The sequence below is a fragment of the Fopius arisanus genome, unplaced genomic scaffold, assembly GCF_000806365.1.
Source record: "Fopius arisanus strain USDA-PBARC FA_bdor unplaced genomic scaffold, ASM80636v1 scaffold00059, whole genome shotgun sequence".
NCBI classification, from domain to species: Eukaryota; Metazoa; Arthropoda; class Insecta; order Hymenoptera; family Braconidae; genus Fopius; species Fopius arisanus.
Genome location: NW_011887798.1, coordinates 598056 through 620292, shown reverse-complemented (window position 1 = coordinate 620292; position 22237 = coordinate 598056). Strand labels below are relative to the sequence as shown.

The 22237-nt window shown below is 40.9% G+C and overlaps 3 protein-coding genes across 7 annotated transcripts in view; 2 read left to right on the top strand and 1 right to left on the bottom strand.

The window, feature by feature from the left end:
* The first annotated feature begins 37 nt into the window (after positions 1 to 37).
* Sf3a1 (splicing factor 3a subunit 1) lies at positions 38 to 3030 on the top strand. The gene is made up of 3 exons (XM_011308329.1): positions 38 to 273; positions 603 to 2035; positions 2172 to 3030. Exons 1-3 carry the CDS (start codon positions 162 to 164, stop codon positions 2904 to 2906), a joined length of 2280 nt encoding a protein of 759 aa, XP_011306631.1. The 5' UTR covers positions 38 to 161; the 3' UTR covers positions 2907 to 3030.
* On the bottom strand, positions 3027 to 7668 carry LOC105268622 (xylulose kinase). Its single transcript, XM_011308330.1, has 12 exons — positions 7536 to 7668; positions 6963 to 7045; positions 6391 to 6544; positions 6134 to 6313; positions 5600 to 5701; positions 5211 to 5342; positions 4912 to 5065; positions 4493 to 4637; positions 3961 to 4250; positions 3762 to 3859; positions 3341 to 3481; positions 3027 to 3284 (listed from the first exon to the last, which is right to left on the bottom strand). Exons 1-12 carry the CDS (start codon positions 7584 to 7586, stop codon positions 3213 to 3215), a joined length of 1602 nt encoding a protein of 533 aa, XP_011306632.1. The 5' UTR covers positions 7587 to 7668; the 3' UTR covers positions 3027 to 3212.
* Positions 7069 to 22237, top strand: part of Dad (Daughters against dpp) — a 21441-nt gene continuing 6272 nt past the window's right edge. The window contains exons 1-4 of one of the 5 annotated variants that reach the window (XM_011308333.1): positions 7069 to 7297; positions 14036 to 15273; positions 17789 to 17845; positions 18244 to 18330. In XM_011308333.1, the coding sequence (XP_011306635.1) occupies positions 14514 to 15273; positions 17789 to 17845; positions 18244 to 18330 (904 nt within the window). In that variant the 5' untranslated portion in view covers positions 7069 to 7297; positions 14036 to 14513. Of the gene's footprint in view, positions 7298 to 7579; positions 7669 to 10922; positions 11012 to 12636; positions 13006 to 14035; positions 15274 to 17788; positions 17846 to 18243; positions 18331 to 22237 lie in introns of those variants that run through there. The other 4 variants (XM_011308332.1, XM_011308334.1, XM_011308331.1 and 1 more) reach the window with 4 other exon arrangements.

Genomic DNA, 22237 nt, shown 5'->3' with positions numbered 1-22237 from the left:
TGTGGGGAATTCCTCCAGAGGAATTCCATTTTCGTGGCTTGGAGTTCCTGAAGCACTTTGGAGCACCCAAACGTTGATTGATATTCTCTGATTATTTTTAATGAAGAAAGTGTGATGAAATAGTGATTATTAGTGGTAATTCAGTAATTGAGGCAGTGAAAATGCCAGGACAGGACTCTGTGGTCGTTCCACCACCTCCAATCGAGGGAGAAGAGGTTGCACCTTCATCGCAGCCCATCGTCGGCATCATCTATCCTCCTCCGGAGGTTAGGAGTATCCTTTAACACCGAAAAAATCATTAATTATCAATTGGCGATAATTTTGAGAAAAAAAAACTAAGATTTCTAGACAGAAACCGGGAATATCTCGAGAAGGAATAGGTTTAGAAGAAAATGACAGAAGAGATTGTATCTGGGAAATTCTATTTACTGCAAAAAAGTCCTTCACCATTTCTTCGGAACTCCAATAGTTACCGAGATATTCAAAACAGAAATATGCTCTCAATATCTTTTGAAATGACGGAATAATTCATAAGTCCTTCAACTTTCATTGATGATGAATCCCTGAAGATGTTTATATTTTTCTTATTATCCCCATCACAGATATCGTCGACAAGACCGCGAGCTTTGTTGCCAGGAATGGTCCAGAGTTCGAGTCGAGAATTCGTCAGAACGAGGCAGGAAACGCGAAATTTAATTTCCTGGTGTTCGGTGATCCATATCACGCGTATTACCAGCACAAAGTGAAAGAATTTAAAGAGGGAAGAGGACAGGACCACATCAGTACAGTGGGTACAGTAAGAGGAGTGACCTTGAGCGCTCACCAGAAGCAGCAGGAGATCCTGAAGCAGGTGGAACAGCCATTTATCCCGAAGGATCCACCATGTGAATTCGAATTCATCGCAGATCCCCCATCAATCTCAGCCCTTGACCTTGACATCGTAAAACTCACCGCCCAATTTGTCGCCAGAAATGGCCGTCAGTTCCTGACAAATCTTATGAACCGAGAGCAAAGAAATTTCCAATTCGATTTCCTTCGCCCCCAGCACTCGCTGTTCCAGTACTTTACAAAACTCCTGGAGCAGTACACAAAAGTGCTGATACCCCCGAAGGATCTGCTGCCTCGCCTTCGAGATGAAACAACATCGATGGACAGTATCCTTGACCAGGTGAAGTATCGATCAGAGTGGCTGAAGTACCAGGAGGCCCAACGTCGAAAGGAAGAGGAAGAGCTAGAGCGTGAGAGAGTGGCATACGCCCAGATCGATTGGCACGACTTCGTCGTCGTGGAGACAGTGGATTATCAGCAATTCGAAGTTGGCAATTTCCCAGCGCCAACAACACCCGACGAAGTAGGCGCCCGAGTTCTGATGCAGGAGAGAATCGAGGATGGTGACGACGTGGAGATGCAAATTGAGTCAGATGGTGACGACGAGATGCCCCAGAGGACTGAAAACGACAGGGACAGATCAGCCAAGGACAACAATCAGGTCCAGGACATGGAGGAGGATTCAAGCGACGAGGAGACACCCAACGAGCCCCAGAGCGATGCCAGAGGCAGGGGAACGATGCAACCACCTCCACTACCTCCAGCACCTGGTAACGTAATCATCAGGAAGGGATACGATCCGAAACAGCACAGCCAGAAATCCAGGAGTATTGCCTCTGATGTGATCCTCGTTTCACCGCTCACTGGTGAAATACTCGGGAAAAAAGTCGAGGAGCACATGCACATTGGACTCCTCGACTCACGCTGGGTCGAGCAGAGGGACAAACACCAGGAGAAAGTCGATCAGGAATCTGTTTATGCATCTGGAGCTGCTGTCAATGCCTCATTAAAACACTTGGCTGAGAGGCGTACTGATATCTTTGGTATTGGTGATGAAGAGACAGCTATTGGTAAAAAAATCGGAGAAGAGGACACCAGGAAGGATGACAAGGTCACCTGGGATGGACATACGTCCAGTGTTGAAGCTGCCACCAGAGCTGCCAGGGCGAATATCACATTGGAGGAACAAATCCATCAGATTCACAAGGCAATCATTTTTCTTCCATTTTACTCTTGAATTTGATTACATAAATTATGAAGAGATCAATTAATCAATCAGTAAAGTAATTCAAGAATTAGTAAACTAGTTTAGGGATGATGATCTGATGATTTGATTATTACAGGTGAAGGGTCTCCTCCCAGACGAGGAAAAGGAGAAAATCGGTCCAAAACCGGTGACGAGTCGAGCAGCGGAGCTGACACACATGGCAGCGGTTGCAGCGAAACCCCAGGCGACCCTGAAGGCACCACCAAAGCCCCCAGTGCCAAAACCCATTCAGGTGCCCCAACAGCCGCCCCCACCGACGATGACGATGCACATGGGAATGCCCCAGGCCCCCATGATGCCACCCCAGCCCCCAATGATGATGATGGCGCCGATGCCACCGATCAGGCCTCCCCCACTGATGACTCCATCGATGTCACCATTTATGCCAGCACCACCAGTGATGCAGCCACCCATTCCCCAGCCCATGGGAATGAAGCATCCTATGGAGGCACCCCCTGAGGAGGAGTCACCAGCGAAAAAAGCCAAGACCGAGGACTCTCTCATCCCTGAGGCCCAGTTCCTGGCGAGGCATAAGGGGCCTGTTCAACTCAGTGTTGTGGTTCCTCTAATGACTGATAAACCTGATTGGAAACTCAATGGACAGACTCTCAGCATCACTCTTCAGCCTAATGATACCATTGCCACTCTCAAGGCCGGTATTTGTGAGATCATTGGCATGCCACCTGGCAAGCAGAAGATTCAGACCGAGGGAATCTTCTGCAAGGATCTCAATTCACTGGGGTATTATAATCTCAGCAGTGGATCGGTTGTTAATCTGTTGCCCAAGGAGAGGGGAGGCAGGAAAAAGTAATTCACTGGAATTTTTAATTTCATTCGGTGTGAAAAAGGAATTCGTTGGGGGAATTCTGATTTCTTGATTTTCATTAATTGTTCAGTGAATTTGGATTTTGATTAATAAATTTTGGTTTTATCGAAGAAAATATCTGACTTTATTTATTAATAATCAATTAATTAAAACTTGTATAAATTTGGGAAATCCATTCGTTCACTGAGTCACTGGTGATTCGGGATTCTTTGAGATTCCTGGGAGTCTGGTATTAAAATTGTAATTAATTATCGATTAATTATTAAGGCAATTGGTGGAGGGGTGAGTTTTTCAGCTAGGGCTGTTGGTTTCGAGCAATTGAGCTATAATTTTGCGATAGCGTTCGAGCATTGGTTTGTAGATCTGAAAGAAAATTAACGATCTGAGAATTAATTGAGACTTGTGGAATAATTTCTCACCGATTCTGCGTCACTGTAAGGCCTGCACAGCAATGTTGGCTCTGGAATGCTACTTGTTATTTGCTCGAAGGATGATTCATGGCGATGGAGGGCGTGTTTCGCCTGGTATGCACCTCCCAGCACTGCAGAATTCGCCATTTCCTGGAATAAATCAGCGAGTAACAACAGAAAATTCCAACAATTCAATACAGACCAAAGTCACACATCCATTATCTCGGAACCTATCGACCCCACGAGAAAATATCATAAGACCTTTTTTGTAGCCGATCAAATTCCCCATGAAAAAGATATTTTAATATTTTTCGATAAAATCAATAATTTGCGAGATCCATCCGTATTAACAAAACTTGGAAATGATGAAAACAAAAAATTTGAAGAAATAAGATTATTTTTTTAATTAGTAATTAAATTAGGGGCTCACTGAGGTGTACACTGGAGAATTGAAGACGTCGGAGAGCACCTGGAGGACAGCTTTATTAGCAGATGCCCCTCCAGTCGCGATAATTCGACAATTGGGACCTGAAAAATCAAAATTTCTCATATTTTCCGACGAATTAAATTCCTTTCGATAATTACAATTAACAAAATAATTAAATTGATTGAATAAAATAATGAAAAACCTATGTCAAATCCAAAATCCTCTGCACACACTCTCCTCGCGATAAATTGTCCCTCGACAAGTGCCCTGACCTCAACTTCTTTGGAACTGTATCTCGATATTTTTTCATCAGCTTTATTGAACCTGTAGTCACCGATTAATGGGGGAATAATTTCTCTGGCATCCAAGTAAATAGCCATGTTACCAAAATTACCCCTCGGTGTACTATCCAATAATTCATTGAACAATTGCCACGAACCACCCGCCGCGCTGTCGCGAATTCTCTCTCGAGTCAGAGAACCATTTTTAAAACTGAAAATAATGACGTCATTATAATTAAATAATCCTTAATTAGTCAACCTCCTAGCTTCGATTAATTTAAATTAAATTGAATAAACTTTAAAAATAAATTATTGAAATTTATTAATTGATAATATTATTATATTTATGTAGGGGTTTTGGGGTGAATTTTTTCTGGAAAATTGTAGTTTTGGTATTTTATTATTAATTATTGGAATTATATATTTTTTTAATGAATGGAGATTATTTTTTACCAGAGCAGACCCATGAAGGCTTCATTGTCAATCGGATTGCAGAATATGTGGCCCTCAGGAACTGTTTTAGGAGATTCTAGCCAGAGGAATAAAGTGTCACTAGTGCCTAGACTGCAGACAAGATCTCCTTTTTGTAATCTCAACCCTAAAAACAATTATTTATCAATTAAAAATTTGTAAATGTCTACATAAAACTAGAATTTCTCCCTTAAATTCTTCGTAATCCAGATAATTAACAAAAAATTCTCATTACCAGTTCGCTTTCACTTGTAATTAACTATCGATACAATTTCCTAATGGAAAAATAACGGGAAGTAATTATTTGTGAATTAGGAATATTTTAAGAATCGAGTGAATTTGTGACGATTAGGTGGGAATCGAGGGAATGATATTTTAATGTTTATTAATTAGTTAATTACCCATTAAGGAGGCGGGATTATCCCCGGTGAAGGCGACGACTCTGCACTCGTCATTAAATCCAAATCTCTCGACGAAATAATTGGAGATGGGCCCCAGGTCTGTGGAAGAAGGCACGGTCTCCCCTAATCTCTCTCGTAAATCCGGTGCACAAATCTATCGATTGAAAATTGAGAGATCGCAATTCATTATTTTTCGTGAAATTAATTAATGAAAAATGAATTTTCAGTGAAATCTTGAGAAAAAATTGATTTTAATGCATGAGAAATTATTGGATGGGGAAAAATGAGATTTTTAATACTTGAAGAAGATCGTCGCTCCAGTCTTTGGTTCTGATGTCCAGAAGATTCATACCCGACCCATCGGAGTAATCGATTGGTGCGTAATTTCCCAGGAGAAGACTGGCGACGAAACTACTGACGAGTGAAATTCTCTGAAATCATAAAAATATTGAGAATTCTCTGAGAATCATTAAAAAAATAATGAACAAATCGATTTTTATGAAACAACAAATTGTTTTTGGTTTTTTTATTATTAGGTTTTATTATTATCTATTATTATTCATTATTATTCATTAGGCGGATAGATATGGAGTCAATCGATTAGAAAATTCGATTTTTAATTAATAAAAATGGTCAATTTATTCATTTTTTTTGAGTAACTGATTTCGATAATTGAATATCGAATTACCTCTGTCGAATTATAGACATCCGGTCTGGTCCGGTGGATTTTCGTGATTTGAGGAGCAGAAAATCTCTCGTAAGCACGTGATCCCGTTATTTCTGCTAATTTCTACAAATTCACAACTCCAATAAATATTCTAACTTAAAAATACCATCAGAAATCAATGAAATCTAATTATCCAGCGATAAAACGAATCTCTAATAAAACAGAAATGAATAGAACAGAGAAAATTAGAATTGAATGAATAGAAATGAGAAGCCAATGCGAGTTTTTATCCGATTCCTCGAAATCCAAGGGAAATATCGATAATTTCATGGATACATTTTTTGTAGCTCTCATTTTTTTCAATAAAAAATGCTTATGCAAAAAATTGGCTACGGCCTTTGAATTCGGAGATATCGGCAAAAAACTGGCCTCGAAAAAACTGCAGTTATGAGTAAACTTGTGTTTAAGTACGGAAATGTTGATAAATTTTTTAGAAAATTGGGAATAATAATTGGGGAGAGGTTTAGATGGTGATGAAGAAGATGATGATCTCACCAGAGGACCCCCGATGCCGTCCTCGATGATGGTACACTCTGCTCGAGTGCTGGAGTCCATCCAAATGGGTGCGAGAGACGTGGCGAAGGCATTCGCCAATTGTTCGTGGAGGAATTTCTCGGGTCTGAGATTCCTGAGGATCTCCCCAGCCCCTCTGCTCCAATATACAGTCCCATGTTGCTGAAATTCATTTGGAATTCAATCAGAATAAAGGGGCGATGATGCAATCTCTGGGATCAAAGACAACGAAACTCTACCTGGCCGCAACCGGAAATACCGCGGACCCGGCCAAAATCCACTCCACACACCCTAAGTTTATCCAGGAGCATGTCCAGGGCCTTGACCCACATCAGGCACGGTGCCTGAATGACACTCGGTGTCTGTTTTTTGTGAATAACTCCTCCATACGTGCTGATTGAAAAATATTTGTAAATCGAGGGCAATTATCGATTATATCTCGGTAGCCAATAGAGGTAAGAAAAACCGTCATATAATCTTTCTTGTAGAAAATTTAATTCTCTTGAAAAAAGGTTTTATCGTGCCCCCGCGTAATTTCACTTCTTATCGAGATAATCACTCAATTAGCCGAAGGATCTTCTCCGACTGGAGGATTAATCGTCCAAATTAAATTTTTAATTTTCTCGTTAATGAAGAGAGTTATGAGGGAATGTTGTAGGACCTTTGTTGTGGAGAATTGAATTCTCTCCAAAAAAGGTCCTATAATCTCCTGACGTAGGACTACTCGTTATCGAAATAACGGTCTAGTAAAGTAAATCTTCATTCATTATATCCAAAATCATTGAAATCCCGTAGTTTTCATTATCATTACCGAAATTCTGGCAGGTCATTGTCAAATTGAACATGAGCTTCATCAAGTACCCTCAACTGTTCATCAACAACAACAGCCTTCAACTGGAAAATCAAAAAAACATCCCAATTATTTACAGAAAAAAAAAACATGTAAAAATCTGTAGTATTTCTAGTTTTGAGTGTGTATGTATCTTGAGTACATACTGACAACAATTGGTCATAATTTTTTTTTAAGGACGCATTCAAAACTCCCGCCAGTCGTCAGGTGTTCGTAGTGGCGTCGCAGGTGCGTCCCCCTCAGCACCTGTTTCTACCCAGAAGTCGTCCACCATCACCTCTGCGTCGTCCCTCAAAGTGAGTAAACAAAAATGACAGCCCCCCTGCCCCCCAGTAAAAACACTGAATCACCCCCCAACCCCTTCCACCGGTTCGCAAAAAAGATCATGCAAATGAGTCTCCGAGTCGCAATAAAAAAGGCCCATAAACCCCGACCCTAAAAAGCAGTTGATGAAAAGTGCATTTGACGTTTACAATCAAGTGTTGGGTGATTAATCAGTTGTGAGGATTAATTAATTTAAAAAAAAAATAGAACCTGCTGTGTACTGAGGTCCAGGCCCACATAGATTGGGCCCAAGTCGCTCATAATTCCTGGACAGACTGGAACGCCTGGGAATGGTTTGGAGATTGTTCCAGAGGGTGAAGGAGTTGAAACTAGAGTGCGCGAGGTATCCAAACTGCTCAGTACAATTGATGGAAACTAAAGTGTATCATTGCCCCCCCCTTTTGCCTCTCCCACCAATTTTTTTCCCCGTGGGTACAGCATTGCGCGTTAATCTTTCATAAAAAAAGGAGTGGAGTTTAATTTCACAGCATAACATCCGTCGCACCATTCGTTATCTTATCAGGATTGTGCAATTGTCTGGGGGGAGGGATTCATCGGTGATGGGAATTGCTCGTTAATTTTTTTGGAAATTCCAGTATTGAAAAATATTCTTTGAATTCAAGGCAGTGGATCGTGTTTTTAGGGCCTTCACTGGGGGTTTTTTTAGTGTAATTGTATTAATTAGTTGGTCTGGTAATTGGGGAAGGGGATTTTGAGGGGGAGGAGAGTTCTTGGAGGATATCTGGGAATCTAGGGGAGATAGAGAAATCTTTGTGGAGACTGTTTTGTAGCGAGGATTTCAGGCTGGAAAAAAGGTCTTTTTGAAAATTTTGGTAGCTCTTTTTGATTCTGAGATATGACTAGAAAATGGTGTATGTATTGCACAACCTTGGGGATTGAGAAATTAGTCATTATTTAAATTTTATAACATAAATCCCCTGGATTTTTTATCTGAATTTCGGATTTGGAATTGAGGTACCCTTGATGAGAATTCATGTTTTATTTAAAAAGTCACTGACGAGTTATTATTGATTGTTTATTATGATTTAACCCCAGAATCATCCAGGCTAAATGAAATTCGAATAAAGATGTCGAATAAAAATCGAATTAAAACTCATACTTCAAAGAATTTCAAAGACTCTAGACACTAAATATAAAAACCTATAGAATAAATGATGAAAAATGAAAATTCACCCTTTTATTTAAAAAATCATTCATTTTTATTTAAATCATCATTGAATTCAAATTCGAATACAGATAAATAATTCCAATAAAAATCGAGTGATCCCTCCTCCGAAGAATTCCAAGGAATCTAACATGAAGCCTCAAAAACATAAACAAAAAATAAGTGAAATAATGTCCTAAACGGGCGAGTTATTTTCCCCCAATAGAATTGATCCTGCCATCGAGTTTCTGGTGCCAACCGGTCTTGATATCCCTCGTATACCAATTTCTGCACTTTGGTTTATCATATCGTTTCGTTTGGAATGTGTGTGAATTCCTGGCGAGGGGGTTGGATGGGGTGATGGGACAGGGGGAGGAGAGATGGGAGAGATGGGGGGGTGAAAAAAGAGCGCAGGAGCCACGGGGTAAGCGCCAAAGAGTGTCAGATGGGTAGAGTATTGCCGAGGAAGAGTCTAGCCCGATGGCGCGGAGTTGCGTCGCGACGACGACGGTTTAACTGGCGTCAAGGTACAGTTGAATCTGGCGCCAGCCAGTCAGCTTTAGGGATAGCTTTGGCCTGTTGGGGTACCCCTGGGTGAAGATCCCCCGGTGGAGACGAGTCCCAACGTCCCGCCGACGCCCAACAGAGACGCCAAACCTCGGGGTTGACGCCAACTGTACATCCCCCTATTCCCTGCATCATTTCTTCTCTTTATCAATGGGTTTTTGTTTTCTTTTCGAATTACTTCTGTCGTTTTTCACGTGTCACGTTTCAATTCTAACGATTTTTTGGGGGGGGGAGTTACATTAATGTCGGGTATTTTAGGTACATACTCGGGGATATAGCGGTTTTACAGGAATATTTGTGGGAACTTTTTCGGGGGGAATTTTATTCTCTTGAGAAAAGTTTAATGGAGTTTTTTTATGTCTATGATGGTTTTTTAAATATTTGAGGAAGTAGGGGAGAGTTCTTCTTGCTTTCTATTTTATCACTTCTCTTGTAGTTGATTATTCCAGGATATCTAGTGGACATACAAAAAAATGGATAGAAACTTATCTCCAGAGAATTGAATGCTCTGTAAAAAATTCTAATGACATTTTCCGCTAATCCTACCGGTTTTTGCGATATTCACTGAAACGTTATCTGTTTCGCCTTTTATCATCTCTTCCTTCCGCGCTATCTCACAAATCTCCGTCAAACGGTTGAATTTATCAAAAAACACCAGAGGACTTTTTAGTAGCCCCTGAAATATCCCACAAAAAGTGTCCAACGACTTTTCCCCACTGAGCAACCCCTGCCGAGTTACTCCCCTCGCCAAATCAATCACCCATTTTTTTTTCATCATCAGGGGGGTATCAGGACGCTGTCAGAGCAACCCCAAGAGCAAAGTGATTGACTCCCCTAATATCCCAGACACGCAGGGTGACAGGATCGACCGACAGGCGCCTCCACCCCATTTTTCGTTACCCCATTGTTTTTTTTGCTGTTCAACCCCCCCGTCCACCCCCTGAAAATACATTTGGGGGGCGCCAAGTGTTTTGACGCTTGTTATACGAAATGGTCCAGGGGTATGAGGAGAGGAAGAGGATGATAAACAAGGAGATCCAAGTCGCCAGTCGGACCAGCCGTCGGTGGCCCGTTGGAGCCTCTACCCTCATCCCCATACCGACTTTTCCACGTTTTCTCTCCCCCTCTTTTACCCGAATCGACTCTATTGGCTCCGATATGTGTGTGTCGTTCACTTGAGAATTCTGTCGTTTCAATTTGGGGGGCATAAACCCTCCCCTCGAGTACAATCCTGAATTCCCATTCACCAGGACTCCATCACCGCGAAAGACTAGGACCCCCCTCCTCCTAATCCGCCCCCTCCGATTAATCCCTAATTTTTAGAGGAAATCATTGATAATTCTTTTATCAACACATCAAAATTATTCTTATAACAATTTTAACGATCCCCTGAATTTTTTTAATTCACCTCCCCCCGCCCACCTACCCCCTATCCGCCCCCTTCGATTGATCATTGAATTTTGAGAGGAAATCATTGATAATATTTTTATCAACAGATAAAAATATTTCCTGTTACAATTTGACCGATTGAATTTTATGAATTCACCCCTACCCCCCTCTTTTACATCGCCCCCTCGGTTAGGATGGGTTTTGGAAAATTGATGGGGGACGAAAGAGACAGATAAAATGGCGGCGGGGTCGGTGGGGGTAGTTGGGGGAATGGGGGGATGGAGATTTCGTCGCGTTTGAGGATTGAGTGGGGCGTTAGGGGGTTGGTGGGTTGAGGGGGGGTAAAAAGGCGCCTTCTCTTTGCACCACCCACGAGTTATCCACCGAAGAATGGTGAACCGGCGCCAACTGGCCAACAACGTCGCGCCTACATCCCCCTTACAAATAGGGGATGCCGAGGGAATTCTGAATCAGTTTAGTGGCTACTGAGTTGTACGACTGTTCGTTTCTTGTCAGTGATAATTCGATTGGTGCTCGGATGAGTGGAGATTGAAACGAGGATCAAGTGAGTTTTCAATAATTAGTGGAGTGATTGAGCGTTGAAAATATTTTTTTAAGTGGGCTATCGTCGTTTTTAATGGAATTTTAATTTTTGGTGCTGGTTCACCCGCGATTTTAACCCATGAATTTGACCTAGTAGTTTAACCCATGATTTTTGTGGTTTTTTGGGTGTTCCGAGGTGGTTGTCATTATTTAAATTTTATTTTTATTTTCACCTACAATTTTAACTCATAACTTTCTATAATTTTTTTTATTGCGAGTTAGTTGAAGCTAGTTGAATTTTATGAATCATTTGACCCACAAGTTTGACCCGTAATTTCTTTGTTTTATCAAATTTCGAGTTGATTAAAATTATTTGAAATTCATTTGTGATTTAACCCATAATTTTTGGATATTTTCCTAAAAAAAAAATATCGGAAGTAAAAAGATTGTGGGGCAATGAAAAAAAAATAATGAGATAAATTTCAAATGCAAGTACAAACGCTTCGTCATTTCGGACTAATAATGACCTGTCGTTTAATTATGTAGAGGATTAACTGTCGAATTGAATCCACAGGATTACAAAATCCATGGTTATCACGGGTATTCCACCATCAAAACCCGTTTTCTAAAATTAGCCAATTTATGAGCGACGAATGCCTTTCTTTTGCCTTCCTCTCTCCCACTCTATCATTGGGATTCCTTTCGTCTTGAGAGTTGGAAACCTTCTTTCTCATTCCTCGGATCAAACACGCACATTAACTATATACTATTTTCCCCTTACAACGTGTTACTCCCGTCCAACACGTTGTTAAACACAACATAAACGAAGGGAAATTATTCCCATTTTTTTTCCACCGGAGGTACGACAACTATTTATTTGGAGTGGAGACCACTGTTGATATTGAATTCCAAACGAACCGACGAGGGATTTAATGTTTAAAGTACCGAGATATTTAAATTATCGTCTCAAACAGTCGTAAACATTCTCTGGGATTTTAAATAGACAAACAATTTATCCTCCCCACGCACCGTGAATTCCTCGGCTTGGATTCTTAATTGTATCTCGCGAACCGCGGAATTGGGAGGGAAAATCATTCAAAACTTTTTATGGGTAATTCAATTCCCGATAAAAAAGGTTTTATAACACTCCTCTGTAAATCCACTCATTACCGAGATAATCGCGAAATTAAAATCACCATTACCCAACCCGAAGTCATTAGTCAACTCCAGAAAATCCCGGATATTTCTTAAACCCCTGTCGCAACCAAAAGCATTATTGGACCTTTTCCATAGAAAATCGAATTCCCCACAAAAAACATTATGCGCAACATCGCCGTAAACCCCGTCATTCCCGAGATATTCTCAAAAATGGAAATCGAATCCACGAAATTCTCCAAAAACTCTCCAAAATTTTCATCTCTCACTATTCCCGCAATTTTCCTCAAATGCCCAATAGTAAAATAATAAAAATACAATAAAATAATACAAATTTAATGAAAATTCCAAATTCCAAAATTCAAATTTAAACGATTGCCGCGTGCGCCGACATCGCTCGTGGATGATCGGGCGTCCCCCAGTCGGTGAATTGCGCGCGCATTGCGAGCGTCGAGGCGCCTCGTCGCCGTCGGCTTGTCAGTGGAGGGGAGAGACGTGGACTCGTGACGGTCCCTGGACCTCGTGCGTTCCTCTAGTAACTCCGAGTGCCTTCAGTACGACAGTTCCTCGTACCCCTCGAATAAAAAAAAAAACAAGTCCCCCGTTCAATCATCTCCGTGTGGTTTTCCCAATTTTCCATAACCCCCCAGTGTCATCACCTCCATAACCGCCCCTCAAGTGACAAAAAAATAAATCAGTGATAATAACTTGAGCTTTTCATCTCTCGATCAAAGTCAATTAAAATTCTTTTTGTACCGCGGCCTCTCGTCACTACTTTTATCTCGAATCCCCTCGATAAATCGCAACCAATCCCCCAATCGCATTTTATTTAAAACAATTCCGCGAGTGTGTGGGTGATATGTAAGTTGAACTATTATTCACTTGTGATACAGATATAGAGACATTTTTTTTTTCAATGCTGATATTGATTTATCGTGGAATTTGCGAAAATCCATTGATCTCTCGATTTTTTTTTTCATCGGTCGATCGATTTTTTATGGAGAGTCGGTGGAAATTTAGTTGTTGACAGTTGGATGGATATTTCTCTTGTGATGTTTAAATTATTTGGCATGCCATTGGATTCTTGTGAATATTTATTTTATGACGACATATTTATCGATTTAAAAATCATTCGATCTTTTTTTCAAGCTCTTCGTCGAGTAGTTTGAGGACGAGTGGAATTTAAGATCGAAATCTTCAATCGATTTTAATCGAGAGTTGATGGCTGTTTTTTTTTTGGTGTTGTTTATGAAATTTTTGGGGAGAAATTGAAAAGTCTGATGGGGTGATCATATTTTTATTAATTCTCGATTTATCGGGGAAATTATCGATTTGCGATGGAAATATTGGAGGACTTTTTTGTAGTTTATGGAATTTCTGAGAAAAAATGTCTATTGACATTTCTCGTAAAATCAATAGTTTCTGATGTCGATCCATCAACAAAACTGGAAAATTCGATTTATTTCTCGCCACTGAATTGTAAATGTAGAAATCTTGGAAGAATCCGGTAAAATTAATACAAAGGCCGTGAGAAATCATGACATTTTTTCGTTGCACACATTTGCAATAAATAATCTGTTGTCAACGCCATGTCGACAGCAGAAAAACAATTTCCACAAAAAATTAATCAATTGTCCTTTCGCCCAGGATTTCGAATTGATTTTAAAAAAATCCCTCACCTCTCCCATAAATTTTCATTACCCCAAAATAATTTTATAACATCAACAATTATTGTTTTTCAATAATTAAGGATAATTCCAAGATGTCCCTTTTAAAAAAAATCTGCGACTAGAAAAACCAAAATATTAGAGAGCAAAATAGAAAAACAATAGTTTATCATTAATAATGATTATTAAAGAATAATGAATAAAAAAAAATTTCTCTTCCCCAGTGAATGGCGATAAATAATCGTTGGAGTCTCGCGGTAATCCAGCCCCGAAAGTGATAAAACTATGCACCCGTCAAAATTATGTCAATCGCTAGTCGAAAACTAATGAGTGATAGTTTGAAATCAGTGTTATGCGGTGCCAAAGCGCCGACGGCGGATGCGGTGGCGACGATAAAGACGAGGGCGAAGAAGACGAAGAGAATTCTGACAAGAATAAGACCAAGACCGCGACGAAGGCCATCAACGATCAGCAGCAGCAGCAGCAGGAACAGCAGCAGCGGCAGCAGCAGCAGTAGTTGGTACCGAATCGATTCCTAAAACGACATTTTGAGAATAAAGAAGATAAAAAGATAGCAGAAAGAAATAAAATAAGAGGACAAAGAGATAAGAAGCCGTAAAGATCGGATAAATCAGAATTCCGTTGATAGAATAAAAATCTAAAGTACTGGCACCCAAATGCACCTGTGGCATATCCTGTTTCATGTTCATGTTCTGGAGCAAACGTACGGTATTAACTAGACGTCTGCTAAAGGCCAAAGTCCACCGGGAGTATGAAACCGAGTGTGAGACTCAAGGGACAAAAATTAACGTACCAACTGATACATCTGGTGATTTTAATGATACAACAGCAAGAGTAGATACAGGGAGTGAATGCGGGGGTAGGAGAGCCATTAATATTGACAGGAGTGTTGTCAATAGGCTGCAACAGGCTTGCTGCGGTGGTGTTGACGAGGAGGAGGATCCAGCTGATGGTAGGCTCACCAGGTGCAAGGAATTACTCAAGGGTCTCAAGGAGAATCAGCTGGAGATGCTGATAACCTCGGTTGAGAGTTGTGGCGCTGATCTGGGTGGTTGTGTACTTGTCAGGAGATTGTTGAATTCAGGATGGGATGATCAGGCTGATCATTACAGGAGGCACAGGCATGTCAGCAGAAGTGCCAGACATCATCATCCACTCAGGCACAGACACTCGGATACCAGGCAGAGGTCTAAGTGCAGGCACTGCGATACCAGGCATGTTAATAGTGGTGATGATGATGACGAGGTGGTTGATGAGGTGGCTATTGTTAATGTGGTTAATACTGTGCCTGAACCAGCTAATTTGCTGGCCTGTCAGGTGTGGAGGTGGCCTGATTTGGATCAGTCGAAGGATCTTAAGAAATTACCTGTCTGTCATTCCGCTGTTGATTCTTCTTATGTTTGCTGTAATCCTTATCACTGGAGTCGGCTTTGTAAACCTGGTGAGATTATTTTTATTTTTTTTTTATTGTTATTGCTATTTTTATTATTTATTGGGATTAGATTTGCGAGAAGTTGTAGGTGGTGTAGATGTTGGGGGTTATTCCTCGTGGAGTCGGGGATTTGAGGGGAAAAGTCGTAGGGAACTTTTTGTAGAGAATTTAATTTCCGAGGGAAAAGGTCTAGTGACATTTACCGTTAAATCCACAAGATATCGAGATAATCGGGAATTAAAATCGCCATTATCCAATCCCAAGTCATCGGTCAGCTACATTAAATCCACAGTAGCTCCTAAACTCTTGTCGGGAGTTAAAACTGGAAAGGAGCTTTCTTATAGAGGATTAAATTCCCCACGAAAAACATTCCATAACATTTTCACGGAAAATCCGTAATTTCCGAGATATTCTAAAAAATCGAAATGAAATTCCCGGTCTTCTTTACTGAATCTAGAAAATTTTCACATTTTCAAGCGCGACAGGCTTACTAAAATAATAATAATGATTATTATTTATTGCGATTAGATTTATGAGATGTAGTTGTCGTAGCTGTCGTGTGCAATTGCTGATAGAAATCGAGAAGTCAGCGAAAACAGAATATAAATCTGAGAGATGTTGATTAAATTTCCTTATCGATTTTGTTTGAAGGATTTCGATTTTTAGTTCATCGAATTCGTGATTGTTTATTTAACTGCAATGGCAGTGGTCATCCAGATAACAGACAGACAGGAACGTATCGTGGATTGACGACACTAGGCGCCATACTTTACGTAACAACATGTTTTGAAATCATTGTGATTCTTTTTCTCGGTGTAATGGTAATCGGTGACAGTCTGCATACGATAAAAACAGAATTTCAAATTGAATTATCGGATTATCATAATGGAAATAGGAAGTACCGGCGTCGGTAATTCGTACGATTCCACTCGATTAGAAATTATCACCAGGACGATTATTTTTATTAAATTTCACTGGTCCATTATATCTCAATCAATTCGAGAGGAAATTAAAAATAAATTAAAGGCCTCAGTTCATTTATCCAAAACTTCGGAGTAATTTTGGAAGAGTTCGGTCGGTCTCTCAGAGAACCGCAAGTCCAAGAAAAAAAAATTAATTCAATCATTAGAGTCGCGGTCTCAGGGGGTGAAGAGGGACTTATGAAGGGGTGGTACAGAGTGTGTGGGGGGAAGGGGGGGGGGCAGGGTTAATAATCAGAGATCGACTGAACCGGCCCTGAGTGCCATAATAAGAAAATTCAGAAGTCCGACAAAAAAGAGAAAAAAATCGAAAAAAAATCGGCGGAAAGCAGTGGGAAGGGGTGGTGAGGGGGAAAAATAATGGCAAGGGGTGGGGAAGGGATAAAAAAGGAACAGAAAAAAGGAAATGACGAGGAGCCGGTTGTTTAGCCGTTGTCCACGTAGAGGGGGAAGGAAACGAGGGGAAGAGGGGGAGGGGGGATGTGGCGACCGCGTGTCATTGCTGGCGCCAGCTAATTGTCGAGGCCAGCCAGCCGGCGCTAGTCAGGATGCCACTTTGCCATTGCACTCAAACATCGTCCTAAAAATTCCCCCGGACTATTCAATTTTGTTAATGATTTTTTTCAGCAGTACAAACACGTTGAAAAATTCATTCAACAAGTTTTTCCGGTATATCTCAGAATCCGGGGAAGATAGGGAAATGGTCGTCAGGAAGTTTTTTGTAGAGCGGGAGAAAAACTGGGGAAAAGTTTCTATCGAGATTTTTCTGGCTGGCTTGGATCCGGAGATATTTCGTTGCGCGACGTGAGGATGAGACGATGTTGGGGGTTTGTGAGGGTTTGGGGGATTTTAGGGAATATCTAGGAATCTGGGGGAGATGGAGAAATTTTTGTGGAGAATTTTTTGTCGGCTTTGGGGTCCTCTGGAAAAAAGGTCCTGAGGAGAATTTCGGTATCTGGGTTTGATGTGGCGATATTCGGGGAAAACTGAAGTAGGAAATCAGTCGATTTGAAAATACTTGGTTTAGGTAATAAGTGAGTTTTCGAGGAATATCTCGGGATCGAGCAGAGATAGCGGAATTTTTGTACAACATTTTCTGTTGCTCTGATTGTACTCTACACAAAAAGTCCCGAGAAAAAATCCGCTATCTGTCTTTGATTCAGAGATATACCTCGAAAACTAACGCATTATCTAAATCGAGTTATTACCCTCTACGTCTTGCAGTCGACGTATTTCCACCTCCAGTTATCGTGGAATATCTCCGAATCCATGAGAGATACAAAAAATTTTATAAATGCCATTTTCGCAGCTCTAATTTCATTCTACAAAAAAGGTCTAGACGAAAATTGCGCTACATTCAAGGCGCATCTAGATAATTAATAAAGATTGAATTGGTGAATGATTCTTTTTGGAAAATTTTCCACAGGAGACACGCAATTTTTATTGAATCTCCTCGTGGACTGAATTATATTTTTGGGGTGGGATGAGGAGGTGGATGAGATACGAGAGATGATTATTTGAGCGGTGGTTATTTGTTTTTGCAGAGTCGCCACCGCCCCCGTACTGTCTGATACCAGCTGAGAGAGTTGCTAAGCAAGATGGTAAGAATTTATACGTTTTATTATTTATTTATTTTTTATCCCCCCCCCCCTGGCTTTTAGGGGAAACTCGGCGCCTAAATGCCCGCCGAGTGATTACTTACACTCAGCGGCTATTATTACTCGTACCGGTAGCTCATGCATTTAAGCACAAGTTTCTCCAAATATTGTGTCTCGAAAAAAAATTTGGTAAATTAAAATGAGAGATTAATTGAAATAATGGAGATAAAATTTGGATTGCGCGTTAAATTCCATTTCAGGGAAATCGAGGACCTGTTTTTGGTTGATTAATTTTTTGGGAGAGTTATAAAATGCTTGAGTGATTTTTTTTTGAGGGAAAATATTGTTACTCTTCACTCCTCAATTATTCCTCTGGGTAATTCTCCATTATTTTCCCTCAGGTGCCATTCAATCTAGCCAAATGGAGGCGCGTGGAAATGCCGCCGAGCCCTCGCGACTTCCGGACTCGTTAACCACCGACGGTGAAGGTAATGATTTCTTTTTTTTTTAATTCAGTAACGTGAAAAGAGGTAACAAATGTCTGTCAGGTGGTGTAGTGTTCACTCGTTCTCGGATATCTCGAGTGGCATTGGGGTAGGGGGAAAATTGATGAGAGGTTTTTTGGGGGAAATTTTGAGGGCTGTTTATGATTATCTGGCTATTTTTTTATTGGACTGATGATTTTCAAGATAATCTAGAAATTGGGTCGAGGGTTTTGAAGTCCTTTGTTACAGAGGGATTTCTTGGGATTAGTCAGCTAATATCTGGGCAACCGTTGGATTTCGATCAAAATGTGATTAAACATTTTTGTTCGAAACCGCGAGGACCAATTACGATTTCTTGTCACTTTTTTCGCTAATATCGATAGCTTCAGAGAAAATCGTGGAATAGTGTCGAGTGATTCAAAAGTTTTTGTTGTTCTTCCAACATTTTCTATTTATTCATCTGCAAATATCTCCACAACTATTGACTTTACATGAAAATCTCAAAAAACCATCTATCCCTCAAATTTGAAGATCTAAAATTCATGTTTCAGTAATTTTCTCCTAAAATCGGTACTTTCATAGATATTCCTTCGAAACATTGAAGGATCGATTTCACCTCGATTTTCCGTATCTCTCGGTACTCGAAAAAATTCCCACCAAAAAAAAACCCAAAAAAAAAATTCAAAATAACATATTTTCGACGTTGCACCTTGGCCGCACGCAGGCCATCCTCTCTCTACCATTTCACTGCACAAACGTACCCCCATTCTATTTTTGTCCCTGAATGTGCTCGTCCGATAGTCGATACTACCGTAGCACAGAGTCACAGTCAAACACCCAGAGACATCACATTTCGCTCAAGAAAATCACGATAACCCGAAGAGTCCCCCAACAGCACCGAGAACCCTGAGGAGCCCTGAGGAACACCGAGGAACCCTCAGGAACCTCCAAGAACACCCCAGCCGATCACAGAATCCATCACCACCCCCAAGACCCCCAAAAAAACCACAAGAAAAAGGAAAATCATGTTCTCCTCTTTCTCCCTTTTTTTAATCTCTCCCTGTCTCATCGTCTTATTGTCTCATTGTCTCATCTTGGGTGAGAGAATGGAATGGAGAGATGAATGGAATTTTTTCGTGGAAAATGTAGGAGTGACCAGTTCCCTCGAAATTTTCGTCGAGCCGACAAGTTTGGAACCTGGGGGGAATGGGGAAGAACGGGGGGTGAAGAAGGTGGAAGTTGAGGGGGTAGGGGGAAAGGGGGCAAGGAAATATGGAGGGCAACGTATACACAAGAGAGACCTGGCGCCAGACAGCTGCCGCGTGTGTGTCTCGTCGTCGGGTACGAGTCGACCTCCGTCCACTTTTCCCTCCTTCAACGTTTTACGGACTGATGGAGAGGTTCTGCCATTCATTTTTCCATTCAATGCATTTTGGGTCTAGTTTCCGGAGCCCCGGGAAGTCAATTAACGAAAAATGTCGGGATCGAACGATTTCAGTTTGTGAATTATTGGTTTTTTATTGATTTCTAAGGGGTTTAGGGAAAATGTGGTGGGGAGGAGAATTTTCGGTCTCGAAATTTTGGAATTATGAGGTCTTTTCGGATTTTGCGTGGTTGGGGGTCGTTTTCCGGGGATTTGAGAGGGACGGGAGGGATTTGGTTGGTGTGGTGACGATTTTTGGGGGAGGCGCTCGCTTTTTTGAGATTAACTCGAAAATTATTGGGTTTATTTGAAGAAGGGAATAGGAATTGTTTTTGGGGAGTTGGATTTTCTACGGAATCCTCGTATGACTTTTTCTCGTAAGTCTAACAGTTCCGGAGATAGTCAAAGATCAATGGAGAGCAGGGTTTTGAAAACTTTAAAAACTCCTCAAAACTCTCTCCATTCTTTCCCAAATATCTCCAAAACCATCGAGCCTATCCAAAAATGTGTTTAAACTTCATACAACCCCCTCAAAATTCTCCCCAAAAACCTACCATACCATTTCCCCAGTAAACCCCGAAATTTCCAAGATATCTGCCCCAAACTCGGAAAACCCGCAGAATCCCGCGGAATTTCATGAATCAACCAGTTTTGCGCGTGTAGTTTTACGCTCAGTTATCCATCAAAACTCGTGAATGGTCGGGATTGTGCCCAGCAACAGGTTGTCGTGAATTGCGCAAGCGTTTGTCCCTCAAAAATAAAAAATGCCCCCTCAAAAAAAAAAATAAGAAAAGGAAAAATGAAAAAATCAATTTTTCCCCCGTTGGTATCTTCTCCCTCGTATTTATGGTCCGGTATTATTTCGGTACGATTCTCAGTCTCTCTATCTCACCAAGAATCTCAGCGTTTTATCCATCTCTTTTTAATTCTCTCAATTTCTCTCTCTAGCTGCCGTTAATCCAGCGCCAAAGAGGAATGTGTCCTGGCGCCATCGTTGTGTCGTCGACTCTAACCCGAACCGTATATAACGTATATAGTATATAACATATATACTATATAAAGTATATAACGAGTATTTTGAATGAGTGTGGGTTATCCAACCCCCCCTCCTCCCCCTGTCCAGACACACACTCGAGTTATGATAGTTTCCTTTCAGTTTCAAATCCTAAAAATAAGTCCTCATGGACTTTAATCGCCAGGCTAAACCAAAAGCTATCGAAATTATTTGAGTGGGGGGTATTGGCGTCCGTTGACGTTTGATAAATTCCTACGCTATTACGCGGGATTAATTAATGCAGGCATTGATTAATCCTGATTTTTTTGCGCAATTTTTTGACGCTGTGGGCGATTCCAGCGCGGATAACTCGCGATCTCGTGGGTTTATGGGGAAATGTGATAAGAGGATTTTAGTGAAAAATGTTGAGGGCTATCATTGTTGTCCTATGAGTTTTTGGCGGAAATTGAGGATTTTTGGGGTATTTGAGGAATTGTGTGGGAAGTCGGTGTTTTTTGGGGAGAGGGTGTGGGGTTGATTCATCTTGCGATATCTTGGGGGTTTACGGGATGTGATGATACAGAAATTTTTGTGGGAAATTTTGAGAGGTAAATAAGATTTTTAGGCATTTTTTTTGTGGATCTGATGGTTCTCGAGATATTTGCTAAATTGCGTGGGAGTGTGGGAATCGGTTTTCGGTTGAAGTCTTGTTTCAGGTCTTTATGGGCCTCGCGTTTTTTCTAGGATCATCAGGAAATCGGGAATAAATCAGGAATATTATAGTTATTTCCAGGAAAGGCAGGAAATAAAGATTTCAAGACTCTGCGAAAGTCTTGCATTTAAAAACCAGTGAAACAGACATAAGCCTCGACCGTTGGTTTATTCATCCTCCGATATCTTGAAAGCTACAGGTTTTAAAAAAAAACTCGATAAGAACCATTCTGTGAGAAACTTCAAGAGCTATAGATGATTTCTTGTCACTTTTTCCATTATACCTGATTCTTCTCGAGATATTCGCAAAATAGCGCGGGCGTGCGAGACTCCATTGTGGGTCAAAGTCTTGTTTCGTGTTTCAACCCACAAATTTGTCCTGCAGATTAGGATTAAATGAAAAATAAGTCAAAATCATTGTATTTAACAGCAAATTTCAATAGTTAACTATAATTTCTAATCACATTTTCCATTAGACTCAACGGTCATCGAGATATTGGCAAAATAACGCGGGACTGCTTGACTCGATTGTGGGTCAAAGTTTTGTTTCGTGTTTTCAACCCACAAAATTGACCTACAGATTAGGATAAAATGAGAAATAAGTCAGGATTATTGTATTTTGACCTCGAAATGGTGGGTAAAAGCCGGGCATTTAGAAACGGGTAAAATAAACGTAGGCCTGTGGAGCGTTGGCCGATCGGCCTGGCAGCCGTTTCACAAACTGGGTGGTAAAACAAGAGGAACGCGCGGTGGGCGGTGGGAGGGTGGAAGGTAAGGGGGTG